Here is a 27310-nt window from a genome sequence, read left to right on the forward strand (position 1 = left end):
CTTCCAGCTTCCGCTTTCCAGACCCACCTTTTTAAGCATTGTACCTTATTTGCCTATCACATGCCTGGAAGCTCCTCACCATCTAACCATGTCATTTAGGTCCTTCAGAGGTCCTTCATTTAGGTCCTTTTCAGTAAAATGATTTTTGGGAGCATGAGCATGGCTAAAACCTTTCAGCTTCAGGGGGGGCTCTGCTCTTCCAGACACCCTGCCTTTTTAAACATTCAGCTTCTGTGGGGGGGGCTCCACCCCACAGACCCCCCTAATTACAACCCTCTTAACCCCCTGCCCCTTTAAGCATGGTTTTAATGTAAAGTTTTCAGCTAGTTGATAGTAGGGCTGTACAATATGGCCAAATTATTGTATCTCAATATTGCCATTTCAATATGATATACGATATGACTATGATTTCACAAAGTGCAGCAACAATGAAAATGAAATATTCTTAAACAAAACAGTAATAATACAACACTCATTTTGCATTCATCACAAGGTTAGGATACAGTGCCCTCCAAAAGTATTGGAAAACTTGGAACTTCACACATTTAATTTGTTTATGCCATTTCAAATACAAGTAACACAAAAAATAAAAATTTATAAAATTATCTTCCTCAAACTCAAACTGAAAGCAAATCTCTAAAAATTGATAAAAACCTGTAAATAATAATCAGTTTTATTGGCAGTTTTCTTCAGACAAGTCAGGGAATGAAAACATGAACATTTCCAAGTCACTGATGTGTCTTGGACTTTATTTACATCAATTATGAAGAAATACAAAACTTTCTTTCACCACAACATCAAATCTAGGCTTTCATTTCAGATGTACTTTTTGTCAAATTGTAGCTGAACATTCAGGTCTTCTTAAGAAAATCATCCTCTCCGCCACTTCATCAGGAAGATGGATTTTATATTTTTAATTAATTTATATCAAGTTGTAGACATTTGCTTTCAGTTTGTTTAAGGAAGATAACTTAAGATTTATTTATTCATTTGTATTTGAAATGGCATAAACAAATTAAACGGTGTGAAATGCCAATTGTCCCAATACTTCTGAGTACAGCTGAGAAACACTTTGTGACATGTGTATTTTTAAGTGAAATGGATCATTCTGGTGTCACTCAGAGAGCAAAATTAAGATGTTATTTAAGTCCTTCAGACAGCAAAATTAAGAGGTTATTTAATCAACAGTTGCCTGCTCATTTAAAAATCACTGGAGATACATGCATATATAAGACAACCCGAATTAAAGGAGAAAAGCCACTTTTAAGAACCAGAACTTCATTTCTGGCAGAAAATAATGTTTACTCACCAATATAACATTGGAGTCATCATTAGACCATGGTTCAAATGACATGTTCAGTTCAAGAAGAAGAAGAGGATCATATTTAACATGGGTAGCCAACGAAAGAGCAAAGCTTGTTTCCAGATGGGCCCGTGACATGTCTCTCACTCCTCCCCAGCACTGTTGTTGAGAGTGCCAGTTGGGAGTGTGGCTGCATTCAGGAGGTGAACCCGGATCGCTGGGATCCCAGTCCAACGTGCAAACCATTACGTCACCACCTCCCTTCAAATCTGAGGCAAACATTTTTCTTCTTCTACTAAGGTGGATCACAACTTTTTGTGGTACACAGCACCAACTACTGGACAGGAGGAACCTAGCAGTCAATATGACTCACTGATTTCAGGAAGTGTTTAACATTTGACATTTCCTGTTTCACTGTGGATTCAAAATTTGGCACTTCCTGTTTCAGTGTGAACTTGTGACTGAATTCCCACGAGATTCCATGAGATCTTGTCTGTCAATCCAGGAAGTGTTGATCCAGGAAGTGTTTGACATTTCCCGTTTCACTGTGGACTCAAAATTTGGCACGTCCTGTTTGGATGCCCTGTACCATGAGCGAGCTTCGCCTAAAGAGGTGAAGTTCAAGCCTGCGTTTCACCTGACTGTAGCAAAGAGATGGTCACTTTCAAGCTTGGGGATGGACCAGTTCTCTGCCCAGGGTGGTTACCATTCAGGACCCAAGGTGGATCCGTAGTGGTGGATGCGGGTTAGGGTTAGTGATACTAGAGCATGCTCCCTGACCTGACCCGCACATTAATCATTTAAATTTTTGATGCACTAAAATGTTATACCACAGTAGATGTCGTAAGGCATTGCATCACTCGGGTAGAATTTATGTTAACTCGCTCACCTCAGTTTGACATGGGCCCGCACCTCTCCATACTCTAGCTGCAGCAGCTCATTATAGCACGCCATCATATTGGCATTCTCCACATATCTCTAAAGAGTACAAAAATATGCACCTCAATCATAAAATAAAACAACATTTGGATATATTTCTTCAAATCAGACATCTAACATTACTGATAATGCCAACAACAATGTGGGTACAGAGAACTCAGTTTATGCATTTCAGATTGCCAGGACTTATAATTTGAATGTTTACCTCAGTGCCAATGTCCATATAGGTTTTTTTCCTGACAGAAAAGGTGTTGGAGAGTGCTTTATCTTAGCATTTTAATCAAAAAACCAAATTGCATGGGTTTAGTTTCTACAACAACAAACAGCTACCAACAAGTTTACAATGTGGAAGTAGTAAGGCCGATGCAGGTCCTGAGCCCATCGAGTCATTGCTTTTCCTTGGATTCTGTAGTGTAAATCGGATCAGAGTCTGAGATTTGCCCTGACCAGGACACCAGCCCATCACAGGTTACTTCGCCAACTAAGACCAGTACCCATTTATAGCTGGGTGGACTGGAACAATCTAGAAAAGGGTCTTGCCCAATGACACAGACAGATAAAGTGATCAGGACTGAAACCCATGTCTACAGATTGGAAGCCCTACTTGTATCCCACTGAGCTATGTAAATGCTCTGTGATAGTTCTCTGAAATAAAAGCACAACACTCACCAGCAACAATTAGCGTACATCCAATTTTCTCCCATGGGTGAGTTTGTTTGTTGCGATAAGATTTTGTGTGATCTGCCCTAGAGTACCAGATAGAGGGGTACAAAATGTTTTCTTTTTATCTTTCATTTTCTTGGTTGTCAGGATGATGACCAGAAACAGGGCTGGATCCAGAGTGAAAATAAAAATCGTATGCGTCTTGTTATTCAATAATCTTCATCCTTTTATTCGTGTGCAACATACACTGTCACACTTCTTTTAATATATTTATTATACTTCATGGACCATAGTGAACATTTCTTATTTGTATAAATATGATGTCCTAAAAAACAACACTATACCAAAAATTGACTAAACAGGATCAAATTTATTGCCAAAATCTTTCAATTATACCTGAATCTATATATGATTTTTTTTTTCAATTGATAAAATCAATAAAAAGATGACTGCATATATTCTTAATAATAATATATTGAGATACAGACAGTTCACAGAAGACATTTTCCATTGATACCAATCAAAATTAGAAACAGTCCAGCAGGTAACAATATTCGTCATGTCCATGATTAAATACTTTTCAGCCTAGGTGTCTTGCCTTGGTGCAAGGCTTTTTCTCTCAACACCTGTATAGGCTGTGTTCTTTTCTAGAAGAACTGAAAAAAGATGATGGCATTCAGAAAAAAAGCTATATGGACATGGGTCATGGAAATGAGTGCTGCCAATAAATAAATAAATAAATGAATTTCAAGGGAAATACACAATACATGTAGTTTCCCAAGTTCACTCACCCTATTAAAGCCGGCATTGATCAGGGGCATCACAGAGGCTTCCTCTCTGTCAGGCCTTAAAGGGAAAACACGTGTTATCACCCAATCATTGCCACAACAATGTGCAGAGAACAGCACAGCGTGGCTCCGCATTAAAGGCGGTGAACCTCGGGGCCTCTGCTGACTTACACTATTTAATTCTGATGTTATTTTTAACTACCTAAAACCAGACTGAGGAAAAGAACAAAGAGAAATATGGAAATCTGTGTCAGTGATTTTGACATACCTTTTCACAACAGCGACTATCACAGTGTTTTCTGAAGAGGTGGCCGCTCTAATTGACCTGAAGGTAAATAGAGGGAGCCTTTTAGCCAGTGAGCAGGGTGGTGGAAAAGCCCATGACATCAAATCAATGTATTTTTCAGCTTTTCACATTCAGATTCTCCCAGGCAGGCAGAGCCCAGCGGTGGAACTGCGTGCAGGCCGAGGCCTCTGAAAGAATGCAGTGTACGGGGCCACTCATCCGCCTGTGGTTTTTCCCAGCTAGTGGTCATAAAGGCCCTTTAGTTCCCCATCGGAGTGTGTACACTGAACATATGGATTGGCCAAAATGAATGGAGTTAACATACACGTTGGGCAGGGCAAATGAATGTTTGTAAATGTGTTTTTGGTTTGGACAGAAGCTAAAGATAGAGTGGTATGGGCAGGCACTGCTCATTTCTCCTTGACATGACTCCACAAGATAGAATGCTGGCAAGCACAAATAGAGTTTGATTTACAATTGTGTATCTTCAAACACACAAAAAGAAAGAACACAACAGTTTGGCCTATCAATTCCACCCATCAAAGGATAACTTTTTAAAGCCCTAATCATGTTAAAATATTGTCATCAAGGAAGCCACTGAGTGCTCTATTTACCTTTGACGATAGCTTCTTTAGCGAGAAATCCTTCTTGGAAAAATCAGTTTCAAAAGTAATGGATGAGTGAATAGGGCAGCCATACTGGGAGTTAAAAATCCACAGTATCCTCAAAACAGCACTGAAATAATGCCAGCAGCCTACTTTGTAATCATCAGCCTATTCGTGGTGAAAAATCTAAAGAAATATGACAAACTCAATGCATTTTCCCCAGAATATCCCAATTTATAGCAAACCTACATTGCAAGAACACATAACCAGAATTTTAAGAGTGATTTTACAGCTCGAATGCAGCTGCCTGACTGATACCCACATATTCAAGGATTAAACAAAAATAAATGAAAAATGAATCTTCTGACTGAAAAATTTTTTACGGCCAAATCATAAGCTGTTCACCATCTACCTTTTTATAGAAACCCTTTTGTGATCGCGTCCTAACGTCTATCTATAAAGTAATAAATATCTGTCTGTGTGAATGTGGCTGTCATATCTCTCTGACTGTTTGTCAGATTGAGCTCAGCTTTCGGATATGGCTTGCACATGGCATGATGATGTGCATCCTTTTTTACGAAAATTTTTGGGATTAATTTTCAAAACCTTTATTTTGACATTGTAACATCAGTACTTCCTGCAAAAACTCTGTTGTATACAGATTTCCTTTAGTTTGTTTCCATGTTCCGTTTATTTCATTATATAAAACCGCTAACTTAAAAGAAATTGGTTATGATTTTTATTATTATACAACTGGTGGCATTTGAAAGCGCTACATTCTGGTGATGGCATTTCACAACACTATTTAGAATTCAATTGGTCTGGTGGTGGTATTTGGCATTATTTTGCAGTATTGATCTGGTGATGGTCTTTTTTTAATTTACTTTTTTAGCTCCCAATTTTCTGTAGGAATACAAACTTCTTACAGGCACTGCGCTAGTTTAAGGTAAAACGAGGTGGAGACAGCTAAGAAAATGGCAAATTGTTCTCCTGCTGAACAAGATTATATTTCACTCACTAACCACTGCTGCTCTTTTCTAATGCAGCATCATATTATAGAAAGACTTTAACCTACACATTATTTATATACTTCTGGATAAACACGTTTTACGGGGACAGCTTTTCTACAGCTTTTACTTAATTCAATACCAATTAAAATCTTAGGCCTGTAGCCAGGAGGTGAAATGAGGGGTTCTATTTCGGTGAAAGTGGACCTTTATTGGCAGGGGGTCTGGAGGCCGTTTAAGGGCCCTAGAAAATTTTGAGCTTTTGAAGTCCAGGGATGCATTCTGGAGGGTTTTTTGATGTCAACTGTCTCACCCCGATCCCCCTCAATTTAGTCGTACTGCTTAATGAGTGTTGTATTTGTATTTTCTTTTGCACATTTTCATCTTTTCTTCTTTCTTTCACCTTTAACCAAAATTGATATGACAGCCTACATGTTTGTTTGATACAGTGCATCCAGAAAGCATTCACAGCGCTGCACATTTTCCACATTGATTTGTTATAGCCGTATTCCAAAATGGATGAATTTTTTTCCCCTCAAAATTTTACACACCATTCCCCAAAATGACAATGTGAAAAAGGTTTTGTTGGGATTTTTGCAAATTTATTAATGGATAAATAAATAAATAAGAATTCATGTACATAAGTATTCACAGACTTTGCAACAAAGCTCAAAACTGAGCTCAGGTGAATCCAGTTTCCACTGATCATGCTTGAAATGTTTCAACAGCTTAACTGGTGTCCACCTCAGGTAAATTCAGAATGATTGGATATGATTTGGAAAGGCACACAACTGCCTACATATAAGGTCCCACAATTGACAGTGCATGTCAGAGCACAAACCAAGCATGAAGTCAAAGGAATTGTCTTTAGACCTCCGAGACAGGACTGTCTCAAGGCACAAATCTGGGGAAGGGTACATCCGGGATGAAAACCTGCTCCAGAGCACTCTTAACCTCACACTGGGGTGATGGTTCATTTTCCAGCAGGACAATGACCCTAAGCACACAGCCACGATATCAAAGGAGTGACTTCAGGACAACTCTATGAATGTCCTTGAGTGGCCCGGTCAGAGACCAGACCTGAATCCATTTGAAAATCTCTGGAGAGATCTGAAAATGGCTGTACACCGACACTCCCTATCCAACCTGATGGAGCTTGAGAGGTGCTACAAAGAGGAATGTGGAAAACTGCCAAAAGATAGGTGCACCAAACTTGTGCTATCATATTCAAGAAGACTTGAGGCTGTAATTGCTGCTAAAGGTGCATCAACAAAGTATTGAGCAAATGGTGTGAATACTTATGCGTATTGCAAGAACACATAACCAGAATTTTAAGAGTGATTTTACAGCTCGAATGCAGCTGCCTGACTGATGCCCACATATTCATGCCATTTGCCATATGCCATTTGCCTGATGTTTTTTATACTGCTGCTTCTTCTGGACTGCCTACTCCTGTACGGACCTCTGCTAACCACATCAGTAAAGCCTTTTAAAAACCAGAGCTGTTTGTACAAGCCATGCATTTATGTCCTGCAACTCCTGACCATCCAGCCTGATAGAAAGAGGGGATAACACAGAAAAAGGTGCAGCTTTTACTCTAGTGTGACTTACATATGTTTTATTCCTCTGCAAGAGGTTTTTTTTTTTTAAGTGGGACGTATACTCTAGTGTGACTTGTATTTTGGAAAATGTGGTACTTTTTCAGCAATTTGTGGGAAAAAAGGGATTCCCTCATGACACAACTGTCAAAGGTGAGTACAGCTCTTAAATGTTTGATTGCTTAACAATGTAATAATGTGATTAAGGTTGTAATAAAATAAGTGAACTTGTACTTTAAATGAATCTGCAGTGATTTACAACATTAGCTTGAAATGACATTATTTACAACATTCAAGGATGAAATTACAGGAACAGTCTTGTCGATGACAAAGAGACTGGCGTACCGGCATAGTGCTTCAGCGTCAAAGTGTCTGGAATGTCTGTGGTCAATGATGACGAGGTCGTGATGCTTCTCCAAGAAGCACTCAAGAGCCGACTCGGGTGTCCGTGCCAGGCTGCACCTGAAGTTGGCCTTCTCACATGCCCAGCAGAAACCATTACTCTGACTGTCGTCTTTGGCAAAAACTAAAAGTACCTGCAAAAAATAAAACAAAAACAAGAGACTGAGTCAAGTTTGCCATTTTCATTCCCAAGTAACCTCATTCTCTTGAATTTGTACTACTAATTGTAATTGTAAAAGGACAATAACTCATTTTATATCTGTATAACTCATAACTCATATTATATCTGTGGATAAAATTATCTTTTTGTGCTTGTTTGATTGGTGGCACATTATTAGGATTGTGACACCCTGCCAACCACCCTCAAACACAGGCAGGAAAAGTTATAAATTTCTTGGAGTAGTAGCGGGATTTGGCTGAGCTTATCGATTTGGTTATACGGTTGGACAATCGGTTAGAAGAACGCCGAAGGGAGCGGGGCGAAGGGCGTGGTCAGGCACAAGCCGTCCCTCTTCCTCCCGGGTCCGAAAGGGAGCCGTCTTCCCCACGCTCCACAGCCACAGCGCTCCATGTGGCTACAGCTCCCCCTGCTGACGGTGCTAGGGACACGAGCAGGGCCACATTCAGACAGAGGAGGCTGGTCCGTGGGGAGTGCTTTGTCTGCGGCTCGAGTGAGCATCAGCAGAGAGACTGCCTCAAACGGTCAAAACACAAACGCCCGCCCTTAGAGACTGGGCTGAGGGGGGGTCAAAACATTCACGTGGGTCATACACATCTGTCAACACGACTCCCAGTTAAAATACTGAGCGGGGATTTAACCCTTCAAGCCCCAGCACTGGTGGACACGGGGTCAGAAGGGAATCTGCTGGATAGCAGATGGGCAAGGGAGGTAGGGCTCCCTCTGGTGGCGCTTTCTTCGCCAGTGAAGGTGCGAGCACTAGATGGCACTCTTCTCCCTTTTATCACACACAAGACACTACCTGTAACCCTGGTAGTGTCTGGGAATCACCGGGAGGAGATTGAGTTTTTTGTAACTCCTTCTACCTCCCGCGTGATTTTGGGCTTCCCATGGATGATTAAACACAATCCCCGGATTGATTGGCCGTCTGGGGTTGTGACTCAGTGGAGCGAAACCTGCCACCGGAATTGTTTAGGATCCTCGGTTCCTCCCGGTGTAAATGCTAATGAGGAGGTTAAAGTCCCTCCCAATCTGACGGCGGTGCCGGTTGAGTACCACGACCTTGCTGAGGTCTTCAGCAATCTGGCGCTCACCCTTCCCCTGCACCGATTGTGCCATTGATTTGGTCCCGGGCGCTGAGTACCCATCCAGCAGGCTGTGCAACCTCTCACGTCCAGAGCGCGAATCAATGGAGACCTACATCCGGGACTCATTAGCTGCTGGGCTGATCCGGAATTCCACCTCTCCGATGGATGCAGGTTTCTTTTTTGTGGGCAAGAAAGACGGCGGACTCCGTCCATGCATTGATTACAGGGGGCTGAACGACATAACGGTTCGCAATCGATACCCTTTACCCCTGTTGGATTCAGTGTTCACGCCCCTGCATGGAGCCCAAATTTTCACCAAACTGGAACTTAGGAATGCGTATCACCTGGTTCGGATCCGGAAGGGAGACGAATGGAAGACGGCATTTAACACCCCATTAGGTCATTTTGAGTACCTGGTCATGCCGTTCGGCCTCACCAACGCCCCCGCGACGTTCCAAGCTTTGGTAAATGACGTCTTGCGGGACTTCCTGCACCGATTCGTCTTCGTATATCTGGATGACATACTCATCTTTTCCCCGGACCATGAGACTCATGTCCAGCATGTACGTCAGGTCCTGCAGCGGTTGTTGGAGAACCGGCTGTTTGTGAAGGGCGAGAAGTGTGAGTTTCACCGCACCTCTTTGTCCTTCCTGGGGTTCATCATCTCCTCCAACTCTGTCGCCCCTGATCCGGCCAAGGTTGCGGCGGTGAGAGATTGGCCCCAACCAACAAGCCGTAGGAAGCTGCAACAGTTCCTCGGCTTTGCCATTTTCTACAGGAGGTTCATTAAGGGCTACAGTCAGGTAGTTAGCCCCCTGACAGCCCTGACCTCTCCAAAAGTCCCCTTCACCTGGTCGGATCGGTGCGAAGCAGCGTTCAAGGAGTTGAAACGCCGGTTCTCTTCTGCACCAGTACTGGTGCAGCCCGACCCTAGCCGCCAGTTTGTGGTTGAAGTGGACGCCTCTGACTCAGGGATAGGAGCCGTGCTATCCCAGAGCCGGGAGACCGTTAAGGTTCTTCATCCGTGTGCCTACTTTTCTCGCAGGTTGACCCCCGCTGAACGGAACTATGATGTCGGCAATCGAGAACTCCTTGCGGTAAAAGAGGCTCTTGAGGAGTGGAGACACCTGTTGGAGGGAGAGTCTGTGCCGTTCACGGTTTTCACTGACCATCGGAACCTGGAGTATATCAGGACCGCCAAGCGGCTGAACCCCAGGCAAGCCCGCTGGTCACTGTTCTTCGGACGTTTTGACTTCCGGATCACCTATCACCCCGGGACCAAGAACCAGAGATCGGATGCCTTGTCCCGGGTACACGAAGATGAAGTAAAAACTGTGCTGTCGGATTCACCGGAGCCCATCATTCCGGAGTCCACTATCGTGGCCACCCTCACCTGGGACGTGGAGAAGACCGTCCGGGAGGCCCTGGCACGGAGCCCGGACCCCGGAACTGGTCCGAAGAATCGTATGTACATCCCACCAGAAGCCAGAGCTGCAGTCTTGGATTTCTGTCACGGTTCCAAGCTCTCCTGTCATCCAGGGGTGCGAAGGACCGTGGCAGTTGTCCGGCAGTGCTTCTGGTGGGCGTCTATGGAGGCCGACGTCCGGGAGTATATCCAGGCCTGCACCACCTGTGCCAGGGGCAAGGCAGACCACAAAAGGTCCCAAGGACTTCTCCAGCCGCTTCCTGTGCCTCATCGCCCCTGGTCCCATATCGGCCTGGATTTCGTCACGGGCCTCCCGCCATCCCAGGGCAAAACTACCATCCTCACGATAGTGGACCGATTCTCCAAGGCGGCCCACTTAGTGGCCCTCCCGAAGCTCCCAACGGCCCAGGAGACAGCAGACCTCCTGGTCCACCACGTCGTCCATCTGCATGGGATACCAACTGACGTAGTCTCGGATCATGGTCCCCAGTTTTCCTCTCAAGTCTGGAGGAGTTTCTGCAGAGAACTGGGGGCCACCGTGAGCCTCTCGTCCGGGTATCACCCACAGACGAATGGACAGGCAGAACGGGCCAACCAAGAGTTGGAACAGACCCTCCACTGTGTGACATCCGCGCACCCAACGGCCTGGAGTAACCATCTGGCCTGGATCGAGTATGCACATAACAGCCAGGTGTCTTCTGCCACCAGCCTCTCCCCATTTGAGGTGTGTCTGGGGTACCAGCCCCCATTGTTTCCCGTGGTGGAGGGAGAGGTCGGTGTGCCCTCGGTCCAGGCCCACCTGTGGAGGTGCCGTCGGGTGTGGCGCACCGCCCGTTCTGCCTTGTTAAAGGCCCGGACGAGGGCTAAGGCCCATGCAGACCGCCGGTGGTCCCCAGCCCCTGCATACCAGCCCGGGCAGGAGGTGTGGTTATCAACCAAGGACATTCCCCTGCAGGTGGACTCCCCCAAACTGATGGACAGGTTCATTGGACCATTCAAGATCGTCAAAATCCTCAGTCCTGCTGCAGTGAAGCTCCAGCTCCCGGCTTCACTGCGGATCCACCCTGTTTTTCATGTCTCCCTGATTAAACCACACCTCACCTCACCCCTCTGTGCTCCCGGTCCGGCGCCGCCTCCTGCCCGGATCATTGACAGGGAGCCGGCTTAGACAGTGCGCCGGCTCCTGGACGTCCGTCGAATGGGCCGGGGGTTCCAGTATTTGGTGGACTGGGAGGGGTATGGACCCGAAGAACGCTCCTGGGTGAAGAGGAGCTTCATCCTGGACCCGGCCCTCCTGGCCGATTTCTACTGCCGACACCCAGATAAACCTGATCGGGCGCCAGGATACGCCCGTTGAGGGGGGGGTCCTGTTGTGTGGGCCGCCGGAAGAGGAGGTACTGCTGGCCCACCACCAGAGGGCGCCCTGCCTGAAGTGCGGGCTGCAGGCACGAGAGGGCGCTGCCGCCACGGACAGAGTCGGGGATGACAGCTGTCACTCATTATCTCATGACAGCTGTCACCCATCTACACTTTCATAAAACCCGGACATCATCTCCACCTCATTGCCGAGATATCATCTACCTGTGAAGGTAATTCTCTGCTAAACTGAAAACACTGACTAATAGTCTGAACTTCTTTGCAGCTGTTTTCCCGTAAGTGTTTCCTTATCTGTGGGATTGGCGTTTGGTGTGATCAGCGACGGCTTCGCTTCACACTCCAACCAGATAAGTGGTTAACAGGAGCTGCACGAGTGTGTGATTAGAGGTGGAGGTGACTTTCCACCTTCTGACTGTTTTTGTTACTGGGTGTGCACACACCCACATCTCACTGTTTGTGCTCCTCACCAGCAGTACCAGATCCGACAGTCGGGGACGGTGATCACCTGGGAATTCGGGACTTGGCAGCTCCAGTATTCACCAGGTTCGGTGGCGGCGGAAATCGTGTGGTTCCGGCTCTTCTCAGGACAGACGTCTTCTATCCTCGAGCCTGCCCACACGTCACCTTTGTGTATTGACTGCTATCATATTCTGAGATTGTCTGTATAGTCGTTGTGCACATTCACAACATTAAATTGTTACCTTTTGGCTCATCTATTGACAGTTCATTTGCGCCCCCTGTTGTGGGTCCGTGTCACTACACTTTCCCCAACAGTTTAGTTTAAACTGATATAACTCATAATAATTCATTCTGTTTTCTGCTATTTTGGGCTGTGCCTTGGGGTGACTATGTTGTGATTTGGTGCTATATAAATAAATTGAGTTCAACTGAATTATTTTAATTCCAGTTGTAATGGTGGTATTTGGAAACCAAATATATCCTAAGGTGATACTCATTGTAAAAAGTTTGAAAACTACTGCACTAGTACATTGTATTTAATATATGCACTGTATTTTCCAGCATAGGCTCCACTGACAAAGTAGTCCACATTAAATGCAACCATGACAGAAGAATAACACTATGTAACAAATTTTTATTTTTGTTTTGTTCCTGGGTACACAGTGTGTTTTCCTAACCTGTTATGCCTTAAATAAATAGAAAATAGCTGTTATTCCACAGAAACTTTGCTTCTGTGATCAGGACAATGATATTTTGAGATTTGTCTGTTTTCAAGAATATTCTCGATTCGCTTTCACTACTACTGAGTAGTCTTCTAGAATATTATTTAACTGCCAGAACTGTCCAGAATTTTCTAGAAGTTTCCAGAATTATCTAGAAATTTCAAGGAACTTTTAGAACTTTCTAGAATGTTTAAAAAAAAAATAAAAAATCAAAGTTTGTGCTGAATGTAGTCATTTTTCCATAGACTCTAGACATAAGCAGTTGAAATATAACACTTAGAAGCCAGGAACAAAAATTGTGTTACATAGTGTTCACTGTTAGATGTGCACCCCAAATCTGGAAAAGTTTGGCAAAGTATTCCTGAGGAGGGCTGCGTCATAATCATAAATACAGTGTCAACCAATGCGATTACAGAATTTGGAAAGGGTGCAATCTAAGTAAGTAAATAAATCATCACATACCACACAAAATGCATGCTGCTGTAGTCTGTGCACAGCACCATTAAAATTTGAGAGCTGCCTACTCAAGACAGAATTATCACCATAATGTTTGTATTATTGACTCAGGGAAATTAAAGGGGAACATTACAAAAAATGCAATACTTTCCTATAATAAACATACCAAGGAGCTGATATTCCACACTTTTTACACTAGTCCCGCAAGTACACACCTTTGTCGGACATTTGAACTTCGCGTTTTCCCGAGCGCCCCTGGGCTGCCATCATTGTAGAATATCCAGGTATTTCCCGCTCGGCACTGACGTCATTGATGAAATACTGTACATGAGCTGGCGTGACCAAATAAGAAAGTGGGAAAGGTCACAGGGCAGAGGGTCGTCTCTCTTGTTTGAGGCACCATTTCAGTATGTCTTTCTTCGACACCAGTGAGCTGTGAGGTTGATATTTTTGTAGTCTTCCTGCAGTGTGCAGGCCCGTGTGGTTACAAATTGGACTGGTCTGGTCTGTGACTGTGTGGAAAACAATGGAATCCATGGAAGGCGAGTTTGAGACAGAGGAGTTTGAGACAGAGGATCGTCCCAATCCTCCGGACATCGTAGCATATAGCCACCAGCCGAGGTGTCTGATGACAAGAAGAAGAAAAAGAAGAAGAAGAGGAAAAATAACAAGGCAGAAGGCAGCGGGGAAGCGGGTCCCGCATCAGCCGCCACAAGGATTCAATTCAAAGGATTCAAAAGAATTTTATTGTCATATGCACAAAAGAACATGTTCCCTGCACAATGAAATGTGTCTACTGCATTTAACCCATCCTAATTGCCAGTAGGAGCAGAAGTCGCCATTAGGCGCCCGGGGACCAGCTCCAGACGTACATCCCTGCCTTGGTCAACATCAGGGCTGAGCAAACCAAGACCGACCCATAACAAACGACACACAACACACCAGCCTGGTACATAAACACATATTAAAAAAGCACACACGAGGGAAAAAGGAGAAAAAAAACCCCTCATAGCCGCTGCATTACACAGCAGCAATGAGGAAAAAAACCCCCATCAGCACAGAAAAACAATAATCACACAGACAAACAAAGACACAGGACGACAACCGAGATTTGAAGGTCCAGTTTATCAGAACACTCCGGAGGCAGCCTATTAGGCACCGTCAACGGCCTTGTCCGACAATACTGGAGGGGAAGGGGCTCAGCCCTGAGCAGTCCACTGTCCACAGTCAATGTCAGAGCTGGAGAAGCTGAGGGGAGGGGGATGACCAGGGAGCAAGGCTTAAGTGTTGATCTTCTTGAGGAGGTTTTTTTTTATCACAGCGGCCTTGGAGTGCAGCTGTGTTTGGGGAGGCCAAATGAATATCCAGATTAGCAGACGCCTGAAAGATTACACAGTTCTGAAAACAGAGTGGTTCTCAATGCATCTGAATGTAGAATGTGGTCTTTACAGATGGTCAAAGTGGCTTTCCAGAGCTGCAATCCTGCCCGAGATGTTTTCCAGCGTGCCGTTAACACCCGCCGACTGCGCAGCCACTGCCTTCCCAATCGAATCAATCATGTAGGGCAGTCTGGACGGCCCAATCAAAGCTGCCTCCACTTTCTTGATTTTCCGGTAAACCAGCGCCATGCCCGCTCCACACAGCAGAAAGCCGGTCATCACCAAGCCAAATATATACACATCTTCGACGTCCTCCACAGAAAGCATGTAAAGGCACATGACCTGCCATCTCCTCCACGAGTCCATCACGTAACCCATCACATGCGTCCCGGCAGGACAGGTCGTGTCCTCCGCCCCTGAATGTCTTGTAGAAAAAATAGTGTCAATTGCGTTCAAAGACCACTTTAACAGATCCATTTTGTCATTTTCCAGAAGAGCAAAGCTGCAGCCTCACAGACAACACACTACAGAAGCAGAAAAGATAAGGAGGGAGGGAGAAGAGAAAAGTGCGTCCGTCTCGGCCGAGTGCAAGCTGGCAAAAAAAAAAACAGGAATGAGCAGATTGAAGAAAGTGCTTCCCACTTTCTTCAATCTGCTCATTCCACTGCAGCCGCTATAAATGAGTCTCCTCTGGTAGATCTGGAATCTATTCCAGCCAGGAACGTGGACGACTGGATTCAAGTCTGGGATGGCAAAGATGTTGAGACAGAAACTTGGCGCCTGAACAACATTCTCTGGTGCAGATGCGGAAACTGCAGGCTGATGCCGTCGGTGTGTAACGTGTGAAAACGGACCATGAATTCAAGCTTCACTCATTAATTGGCCACAAACACCCCGTGTCATGCCCTGTGTTTTGCAGCGCAGCAACGAAGACTTCAATTAATGTACGGAAGTAACGCTTGTTTGACATGGGCCATGTACAAAATTGTAATTCCAACAGTGGACATTGGTGCGTATGTACAGTCTTTTGTCAATGACGTCAGCGCCGAGCAGATATTCTACAAAGATGGTGGCCCACGGCCACTCTGGAGAGCGCAAAGTTTAAATCTCCCATAAAAGTATGTACTTGCGGGACTAGTGTACAAAGTGTGAAATATCAGCTCTTTGGTATGTTTCTTATAGGAAAGTATTGTATTTCTCACTGTGTAATGTTCCCCTTTAAGTCCAAGACATATGCGGTCCTGTGACCCTTGATTGGAGTAAGCGGGTATAGAAAATGGATGGATGTATGGCTGGACATATGAGATGATAGGAAAATGTTCATGTAGCCATCCCATACCCATCTAAAGAAAATAGCTGTAAAAGCTGAGATTCTTATTAAAACAATAGCATTATAATAAAAAAAACATAAATAATAATAATAACACTGGTCAACAACAACAGGTTAAGAAATGTTGTCATTTTTAAACATATATTTGACTGCAACAACATGAGTTTCTTAACGGGAGTGTTTGTTATTGTGTGACAGGTTTAACAATTTACAATTTATTCAAGACTTTGCCCTGATTCTTCTTTGCACTAAGGTAGTTAGCATGCCTACTAGGCATGTGGAGATTAATCGATATGAATCGAGATCTAGATACAAACGTGCGTGATGCGAGTGCATCGATTCAAATGACGGGCGAAATCGCGATGGATCGGTCACTGCCTGCTTGCATCAATTTTTTTCCGATGCACATTGAATGCACCATGGACGGAAACCAGAAAGCACATTTCTACCACAACAAAAATGATGACATCAATAGCCTTTTTGCTTAATGATTCCCCTATCGGTCCTTTAGTTCAGGACATTGGAGTGGCCGTTGTTTTGATTGTGTTTATCAGGAAATGATCATTTCTCTATGTTCATTGCAGACTGCAGCGGGTCTGCTTGAAACAATGAAGAAACGCTTCAACCCGCTGTTTGCTGGTTCTTTGCTTTGCTGCTTCGCTTCCAGCAGCAGGTCCGCAATTTTCTTCATTAACCCCTCTCAAAGACTCTTGTCTTGTTGCGGGCAAGAAACGAGAATCGTCCGGGCCATTCCACACAGGAGTTTTATGCAATGGTTCTCTGGCGTGAGCACCTGCTGGTGCATAAACTGAAGCTGTCCATCGAGTAAAGGAAATAATAATATTATTAATAATAATAATAATAATAATAATAATGGTAAATCTTCTGTTTTGTGGGACTAAGTACACAGCTCCAAAGAGCCACACAGATTTCGGTCTGAATTAATAACTTCAGTGTGAATAGCCGTTTTAAATCAAATGACACCTCTTTCCAAATGTTATAATACAAACAATAAACTGCAACTGACCAAAACGGTTTTTCTTGTCCCAAAATGAGACATCCTCCATTTCTTATGAATTACATCCTGACATGCAGCGCAGCCTGCTGAAGAGCTCAACTCAGAGTCTATGGCGTTACATTTGTGTCGTTAATATCTGAAAGGAAATGCTTTTGACAACTACAGATTTTGTTTATTTCTATTTCTGTCCAGAGATCAAGGATCCAGTGACCAATTTCATATTGATTTACTTTAAGACTCAATAAAATGTTGTTGACAGAAAACCTATAAAGCCTACTTTTAGTACACAGAAAGTTCACAAGCGGTATTGATAAGGGAATCGATAAAGAATCAGATCGATATCAATCAGATCTTATCAATACCCATCACTAATTATACTGCACCAAATCGGATCGTATCACATTGTGAGAAATTGAATCGCAATCAAACACATATCAAACTGCATCGAATCTGGAACAGGGGTGAATCGTATCGTCAGTATCGCTATATGTATCGTATCGCTGGTATTGTATTGAGGTGCGTATCAAATCTGAGCGAAAGAAGTGTTGCAATAACAGATATTTTCTATTATAGCTGTGATTGCTTCATTTTACCACCTCAAACACTCAAGGGGGTAGCTGCCTTCCATTGCAAACATTAATCCATATATGGGTGCCTAAACACAACGTAAATGTTTTAAATTTTGGCAAAACAATATAATTTTTTTTTTTAATTTTGTTTTCATATTTCAAAAATGTGATGTGACTGGCAAAAAGTAACACTAGATTCTGATTACCCGAAATCCATTGAAAAACTGTGCAAGAAAAACTGCTGACCAGTGTAATAACAGCAATAATAATTTATCACATTTACAGGATACAGCCTTATAGTGTATGTATATATATATATATATATATATACTCCCTCCATTTTCATAAGCCATAGCTAACTGGACAGCAATTTTTCTTCAGAAAAACCAGGGGATGGCCATATGAACATTTCCAAGTCACTAAATACATGAACTGCATTTCTGTCAATCATCATAAGACATGTCATCATTAGGTACTGTATGGCAAATCTGTCTGGAGTAGGCAGCTCTCCAAAACTGGTTGACCGTGAAAGGAGACTAGTGAAGAAAGCCACCAAGCCATGGCCACATGACAGCCAACTATGAAGGAGTTAAATTTTTCTCTGGCTGCAAGTGGAAAACTGGGTGAAGTGCAACTTTTGTCTATTTCACCACCAGCCACAGCTTGTTGGTGGAGTGGCAAAGAAAAGGATTTTTTCATACAAGACAACAGATCAAATTTAGACTCCCAAGTCTCCCAAATCCCCTGTGGCAATCTGTAGCTGACATTTCACACACACACACACACACACACACACACACACACACACACACACACACACACACACACACACACACACACACACACACACACACACACACACACACACACACACACACACACACACACACACACACACACACACACACACACACACACATATATATATTTTTTAAAGGAAATCATTTTCTGTGTCACTTCACCACAAAGCTGTATGACTGGTGATGCAACAGATAAAAGTTACACTATGCACACTTTCTTTAGTCACATCCACAGGTCTGCTTCTTGCATGGTTTGTCTGTGTCTGATACTATAGGACATGTCACAAAAAATGTACAGTGCATCCGTAAAGTATTCACAGCACTTCACTTTTTCCATATTTTGTTATGTTACAGCCACATTCTAAAATGAATGAAATTAATTTTTTTCATCAAAATTCTATACACAATAACCCATAATTAGATTTTTGCAAATTATTTAAAAATAAAAAAACCTAAGAAATCATATGCACAGAAGTATTCACAGCCTTTGCCATGAAGCTCAAAACTGAGCTCAGGTGCATCGTGTTTCCACTGATCATCCTTGAGATGTTTCAACAGCTTAACTGGAGTCCACCTGAGTTAAACTGAGTTGATTGGACATGATTTGGAAAGGCACACACCTGTCTACATACAACCCCAATTCCAATGAAGTTGGGACGTTGTGTAAAATGTAAATAAAAACATAATACAATGATTTGCAAATCCTGTTCAACCTATATTCAATTGAATACACCACAAAGACAAGATATTTAATGTTCAAACTGATAGACTTTGTTGTTTTTGTGCAAATATTTGCTCATTTTGAAATGGATGCCTGCAACACATTTCAAAAAAGTTGGGACAGGGCAACAAAAGACTGGGAAAGTTGATGAATGCTCAAAGAACACCTGTTTGGAACATTCCACAGGTGAACATGTTAATTGGAAACAGGTGAGTGCCATGATTGTGTATAAAAAGAGCATCCCCAAAAGGCTCAGCTGTTCACAAGCAAAGATGGGAGGAGGATCACCACTTTGTGAACAACTGTGTAAAAAAATAGTCCAACAGTTTTAGAACAATGTTTCCGAATGTTTAATTGCAAGGAATTTAGGGATTCCATCATCTACAGTCTTTTATATAATCAAAAGATTCAGAGAATCTGGAGAACTTTCTGCACGTAAGCGGCAAGGCCGAAAACCAACATTGAATGCCCGTGACCTTCGATTCCTCAGGCGGCACTGCATTAAAAACCAACATCATTGTGCAAAGGATCTTATTGCATGGGCTCAGGAACACTTCAGAAAACCAGAGTCAGTTAACACAGTTCATCGTTGCATCTACAAGTGCAAGTTAAAACTCTCCCACGCAAAGCAAAAGCCATACATCAACAACATCCAGAAACGGCGCCGCCTTCTCTGGGCCCGAGGTCATTTGAAATGGACAGACGCAAAGTGGAAAAGTGTGCTGTGGTCTGATGAGTCCACGTTTCAAATTGTTTATGGAAATCATGGACGTCGCGTCCTACAGACAAAAGAGGAAAAAGACCATCCAGATTGTTACCAGCACAAAGTTCGAAAGCCACCATCTGTGATGGTATGGGGGTGTGTTAGTGCCCATGGTATGGGCAACTTACACATCTATGATGGCACCATCAATGCTGAAAGGTACATCCAGGTTTTGGAGCAACACATGCTGCCATCAAAGCAGTGTCTCTTTCAGGGACGTCCCTGCTTATTTCAGCAAGACAATGCCAAACCACATTCTGCACGTGTCACAACAGCGTGGCTTCGTAGTAAAACAGTGCGGGTACTAGACTGGCCTGCCTGCAGTCCAGACCTGTCGCACATTGAGAATGTGTGGCACATTATGAAACACAAAATACGACAAAGGAGACCCCGGACTGTTGAACAACTGAAGTTGTACATCAAGCAAGAATGGGAAGGAATTCCACCTACAAAGCTTCAGCAATTACTGTCCTCAGTTCCCAAACGCTTATCGAGTGCTGTTAGAAGGAAAGGTGATGTAACACAGTGGTAAACATACCACTGTCCCAGCTTTTTTGAAAGGTGTTGCAGGCATCCATTTCAAAATGAACAAATATTTGCACAAAAACAATAACGTTTATCAGTTTGAACATTAAATATCTTGTCTTTGCGGTGTATTCAACTGAATATATGTTGAAGAGGATTTGCAAATCATTGTATTCTGTTTTTATTTACATGTATGTCCCACCTTCAGTGGAACTGGGGATGTATAATGTCCCACAGTTGACTGTGCATGTCAGAGCACAAACCAAACATGAAATCAAAGGAATTGTCTGTCGACCTCCGAGACAGGATTGTCTCAATGCACAAATCTGGGGAAGGGTACAGAAACATTTCTGCTGCTTTGAAGGTCCCAGTGAGCACAGTGGCCTCCATCATGTGTAAATGGAAGAAGTTTGGATCCACCAGGACTCTTTTTAGAGCTGGCTGCCCATCTAAACTGAGCGATTGCGGGCGAAGGCCCTTACAGAGGTGAACAAAAACCCAATGGCCACTCTATCAGAGCTCCAGCATTCCCCTGTGGAGAGAGAAGAACCTTGCAGAAGGACAACCATCTCTGCAGCAACCCACCAATCAGGCCTGTATGGTAGAGTGGCCAGGCGGAAGCCACTCCTAAGTAAAAGGCACATGGCAGCCCACCTGGAGTTTGCTAAAAGGCACCTGAAAGACTCTCAGACCATGAGAAACAAAATTCTCTGGTCTGATGAGACAAAATTGAACTCTTTGTCGTGAATGCTAGGTGTCATGTTTGGAGGAAACCAGGCACCATCCCTACAGTAAAGCATGGCGGTGGCAACATCATGCTATGAGATCTTTTTCAGCGGCACAAACTGGGAGACTAGTCAGGATTGAGGGAAAGATGACTGCTCCAATGTACAGAGACATCCTGGATGAAAACCTGCTACAGAGCGTTCTTAACCTCAGACGAGAGTGACGGTTCATCTTTCAGCAGGACAACAACCCTAAACACACAGCCAAGATATCAAAGGAGTGACTTCAGGACAACTCTGTGAATGTCCTTGAGTGGCCCAACCAGAACCCAGACCTGAATCCGATTGAACATCTCTGGAGAGATCTGAAAATGGTTGTGCACCGATGCTTCCCATCCAACCTGATGGAGCTTGAGAGGTGCTGCAAAGAGGAATGGACAAAACTGCCCAAAGATAGGTGCACCAAGCTTGTGCCATCATATTCAGGAAGACCTGAAGCTGTAATTACTGCTAAAGGTGCATCAATAAAGTATTGAGCAAAGGCTGTGAATACTTATATACATATGATTCCTTAGTTTCTTATTTTTAATAAATTTGCAAAAAAAAAAAAAAAAGAAAAAGAAAACTTTTTTCATATTATCATTGTTGGGTGTTGGGTGTAGAAATGTGAGCATTTTGATTTTACTCCATTCTGGAATAAGGCTGTAACATAAACTGTGGAAAAAGTGAAGTGCTGTGAATACCTTCCAGATGCACTGTATCACAAAAGTCAAAGAAACGCCCATCTATGGGAGAAAACATGACTGTTTTCGAGAAAAAGCACACTTTAGACTTACGACAGAATACCATTCTATCTGTATTTCTTAATGATTGATGACTTATTCAGTAACTTGGAAATATTCATGTATCCATCCCACAATTTGTCAAAAGAAAACTGACAAAAAAAGGTTATTTCTATTAAAAATAACTGTTGCATTTTGATTGTCCAATTACTTATGTCTAAAAATGGAAGGACTCCCTATAAAAATGTCCATAATTCCAAAATGGTTAATGCATTTTTTTTAAACCGCTTGAATCAACGCTAACAGTCTATCCCAGGGCTCTTCAACTCCAGTCTTCAAGGGCCGGTGTCCTGCAACATTTAAATGTGTCGCTGCATCAACACACCTGAGTCAATTAAAGAGCACTCTGGAGAACTTGACTGCAAAATGAGGAGGTAATTCAGACATGTGATTCAGTTGTGTTGGACCAGGGACACATCTAAAAGGTGCAGGACACCAACCCTCAAGGACTAGAGTTGAAGTCCCCTGGTCTATACTATAAGAACATCAAGGCCATTTCATTTCAGCTCCATCATGGTGTTATACAGAGGTAAAAATGACAAAATGTATCACAGTCAAACTACTTGACTGTTAATTTTGGAAATTAAACCATGCATAACTTATATTTAGTGGAAAACCACAAATATCAGATGGCGCAAGGTAATTCTGCACTCAAAGCTGTGATGTTGAGTAGTGGATCTAAACTGTACCTGATGGAGAAACAAAGCATCTTCAGACAGATGTCATCTTTAATTTCTTATAATTGTATGTAAAGCTAGCTGCAGTAGACACATGACTAAATGATATGTAGCTATAAACTGATTAAGTGAAAAAGACTAGTCTCAAATCATAAAACAAAAGTACTCTGTTCCTCACATATTGAAATAAGTGCAAGTATCTCACAGGCTTTCAAACAGTACAGTTTATCTCTATCAAAAGTGTTCAGAGAGCCCAGCGATGCCACACCCACATTTCAAAGTATCAGTCATGCAGAGAAAATGTTACGCGGGTTTCTACGCAGTCAAGCTCCCTAATAATAAAATATTATATATTAAAATACTAGCATTGGGCTGGAAATTTGACTGATCCTATCCCAAATCATTTCACTTCTTAACACCCACAGAACTGTTCTACACATCACGTTTGATCAAAATAAGATGAGATGCTCTTGAGATATCCTGCAAACATATATGCAAAGAGTCAGAGTCAAAGGTGATCACAAGAATGCACACCTTCAGAGGCTATACTATAACGAGTACGACAACTATTGAGGAAATGCTTGATCCAGATCACTTAATTCTGCTTGGTAGACATTAGCGAAAGGAAAGAGGGCTTCCTGCTTTTTTATTTCAGGACTATACATATCACTCAAGTGAGAAACCAAAATGTTTAACATGATTCTCTCTCAACAGTAAGCACCAACTATAGAAAACCTTTGATTGAAATCTGGCACGAGCTGATTCTGCAACTGGACGCAGCTATGGTGACATTCTACCTTATACAACATATCAGTCAACTGAACCACTACAAACAACAAAATATAACAGTGCACACACACACAACTTGTGACAAAACACTTAAGAAATCTCTGTGGCAGGGCAAAGACCAGAAATAGCCCAGACCAGGATTTAGTTATGTCACAGTATTAGTTGTCTGAGATATTATTGGCACATTCATGCTCATTTTCAGCTGTGGCCATAATCAGCCTGCATTGTGGGCTTGACTATGACCTCAGGCCTCCAGAAAAATGGCCCTGCTTGATCCAGCCTAGCACATATTCGAGTGCAACACAAATTTTATTGTCAACCGCTGTGATCTACAACACAATTACTCGAGGTGGCCTTGACTGGTTCCAGCTCCTCCCACCAGTCTGCCAAGGTTGTGGCACAAAGTACTGTTGCAACTGTCAAACCAGCCGTTCAGCGCACGCCCTCTCTCTGCCAGCACACTTTCATATAACCCCTCACTTGCATAAATACTGGACTACATTTAGGTCCACCTCCAAGAGCACTGCTGCAGTAAGAGCAGATTCATGAGTCCCCCTCTCAAACAGACGTCATCTCAAATTGTTGGCAGGCAGCAGAATGAACTCAGAGAAGGGAAAGTTTGTTTACCAGTTTCAAGTCTGCATCACACCTGTAACATTAGTTGGGACACAGATTTTATTTAATAAGGAAACTAGAAATGCTGTCCTCTCCACAATGTGGGGAGAGTAGACCAATTGTTTTGACAGTTAATTTTGGATGCCCCCTCCCCGCCACCGCCAGTTTTTTTTTTTAAAATTTTTTATTTTTGGACAACTTGTGCACTTTATTCTAAAACTAAATTCCACCTCCTGCCCTGAGGTGTGAGGAGTGCTGCTAACACAAACCATATTCCACATATGAACATTTTCTTTACAAGCAACAATAAATGTGCACATCATAAACATATAAGGAATGAGTCCTGTAGCTCTGTTTGGTACACACAGGGAATAAGATCAGAATTCCACATTGGGATGCTGGTAGAAAAGTCAACATTCTGGCAGAGAAAAGAGGGGAATATAACAAAACACGACTGTTGAAAGCAGAGTGCCGGGCCAGATCCTGTGAAGCAAGAGAGAAGAGGAGGAGGAGGCCATGACTGGATCAGCAGTGAGTGACAAAAACAGGAAGGGGATATCTCTCTCTACCTCGTTTTCCTCCAGGGGTTACAGCAAATCTAATCAGACAAAGCTGTGCACCTACACACGGCTTTAAATGACGGTATTTTTGCTCGACCCACTGCCTATCATGATGCAGTCAATTCTAAACACCATCATTTCAATTTTAGCAGTTGCAGCAAATTTTCTTAAGAAGTTTAATATTTTATATTCCCACAATAAAGTTGCAATGCCTCCATTTAAAAACAAACAAAACCATACCAGACTCCCCAGTCACTTCTCTTATTCAAACTGTTATGACAGATTGACTGACAAAAGAATAATGAATATCTGCTGGTGAATGATCTTCTGCTTACAATAGATTCGGACACCACTACGGTTCTGGTGCTGTTGGATCTCAGTGCTGCGTTTGATACCGTGGATCACCATATTCTACTCGATAGGCTGGAGAATCATTTTAGGATTACTGGGAATGCCCTTGTATGGTAGACATCATACCTGACCAGTCGTTCTCACTGTGTTTTGTACAATAACTCTACCTCTAACCTTAGTGACATGAAATTTGTGGTTCCACAGAGGTCTGTCTTAGCCCCCCTGCTTTTCTCCCTTTATATAGCACCCCTTGGGCACATATTGCAGTGTTTTGGGATTACCTTTCATTGCTATGCTGATGATACTCAGTTATACATGCTAATACCTGCTGGTAATCTCATCCACATACAATCCTTAGAGGATTATCTTGCATCAGTGAAAAGCTGGACGTCTAGCAATTTCCTGCTTTTAAACTCTGACAACACTGAAATGATGTTTCTTGGTCCAGTGAGACATCGGCATCAATTTGACCAGCTAACGCTTAGCCTAGGCCCATGTCTCATACATCACACTGAAAAAGTGAGGAACCTTGGGGTAATTTTTTGATCCTATGTTGTCCTTTGACTCTGTGTAGGCTCTCAGTTGTCCAGGTGGTTTCCATAGTAGAAAAGCTTGAATCTTCGACTGGACTGGGTTGCTTGACGTGAGGACGTTTCGCTTCAAATCACAGAAGCTTCCTCAGCTAAAACTCTTGCTCTGGTAGCCTGAGTTCTGTCTTGACTCTTGTAGAGAAGAATAAACCAGAAGCCAACAAAAGCTGGAGTTTTTAACCTAACCAGACCCCTCCTACCGAGAGGCCGACTGCTATAGGCTAGTGACTAAACAATAGCTCTAATTAGCAGCTATTGTGCGCTAGTTAGCACTCTCCTAATGATGGGATGGAAGGCTCCCCTGATGGCTCCCTTGACGACTCTCCTGATGACATGAATGACTCATTACCATGAACAAAAGACTGAAACCGCTTTGACCTGAGTACCCCATTGTAAACAGGGGACAAAGCGTGTCTGAGACCCGCCCCCCGGTTGAGGCTGGGTTTCAACTGTTTTACAAAGAATGCTTCCTTGACACCTCTCTCAAACCATTTCTTCTCTCTGGCTAAGATTTTAACTTCCTTGTCCTCAAACATGTGGTTAGTGTCTTTCAGGTGGAGATGAACTGCAGACTGAGGTCCACTGGCGACCTCTCTGCAGTGCTGGTATAGCCTCTTGTTTAAAGGTTGCTTAGTCTCACCTATGTAGTGTTCATTACAGTTTTCCTGACATCTGATATAATACACTACATTGCTCTGTTTGTAACAAGGGATCATATCCTTAGGGTGAACTAATTTCTGTCTCAAGGTGTTAACCGGTTTAAAGTAAACTGGGATTTTGTGCTGTCTGAAGATCCTCTGTAGTTTTTCCCCTACTCCTGCTAAATAAGGGAGAGACACTCTTCTTCTTGTCTCCGTCTCCTGTCTATCTGGTCTGTTTGTTTTCTGGGACTTCTGCACTTTGTCCAGGGACCATCGTGGGTACCCACATACTGTGAGGGCTTTCCGTACAAGTTGTTGTTCTTTAGCCCTTCCCTCTACAGTTGTGGGCACCTGTAGGGCTCTGTGTTGAAGAGTCCTGATCACCCCGAGCTTGTGGTCAAGGGGGTGGTTTAAGCCAAAGAGCAGATATTGGTCAGTGTGAGTGGGTTTTCTGTAAACCTCTGTCTGGAGCTGTCTGTTCTCTCCAATCGTAACATCACAGTCCAAAAAGGCTAAATGGTTGTTTCTGGCATCCTCACGTGTGAACTTGATATTGGAATCCACCGAATTGATGTGTTCTGTAAAGTCCTCAACCTCCTGTTGCTTGATTTTAACCCATGTGTCATCGACAATCTGAACCAGTGACTGGGAGAGATGCCCGTGAACGATGAGCCTTGACGTCGTTCACGGGCATCTCTCCCAGTCACTGGTTCAGATATGCACTCCGGAGACAAGAAGAGGAGTGTCTCTCCCTTATTTAGCAGGAGTAGGGGAAAAACTACAGAGGATCTTCAGACAGCACAAAATCCCAGTTTACTTTAAACCGGTTAACACCTTGAGACAGAAATTAGTTCACCCTAAGGATATGATCCCTTGTTACAAACAGAGCAATGTAGTGTATTATATCAGATGTCAGGAAAACTGTAATGAACACTACATAGGTGAGACTAAGCAACCTTTAAACAAGAGGCTATACCAGCACCGCAGAGAGGTCGCCAGTGGACCTCAGTCTGCAGTTCATCTCCACCTGAAAGACACTAACCACACGTTTGAGGACAAGGAAGTTAAAATCTTAGCCAGAGAGAAGAAATGGTTTGAGAGAGGTGTCAAGGAAGCAT

The 27310-nt window shown here is 43.3% G+C and overlaps 1 protein-coding gene across 1 annotated transcript in view; it reads right to left on the minus strand.

The window, feature by feature from the left end:
• The window catches only part of pde8a (phosphodiesterase 8A), a 230564-nt gene that overhangs the window by 76171 nt on the left and 127083 nt on the right, over positions 1-27310 (minus strand). The window contains 4 exon segments of the mRNA XM_034194944.1: positions 2193-2281; positions 3697-3751; positions 3962-4018; positions 7535-7725. Coding sequence (XP_034050835.1) covers positions 2193-2281; positions 3697-3751; positions 3962-4018; positions 7535-7725 — 392 coding nt within the window.

Source organism: Thalassophryne amazonica, chromosome 2, assembly GCF_902500255.1.
Source record: "Thalassophryne amazonica chromosome 2, fThaAma1.1, whole genome shotgun sequence".
NCBI classification, from domain to species: domain Eukaryota; kingdom Metazoa; phylum Chordata; class Actinopteri; order Batrachoidiformes; family Batrachoididae; genus Thalassophryne; species Thalassophryne amazonica.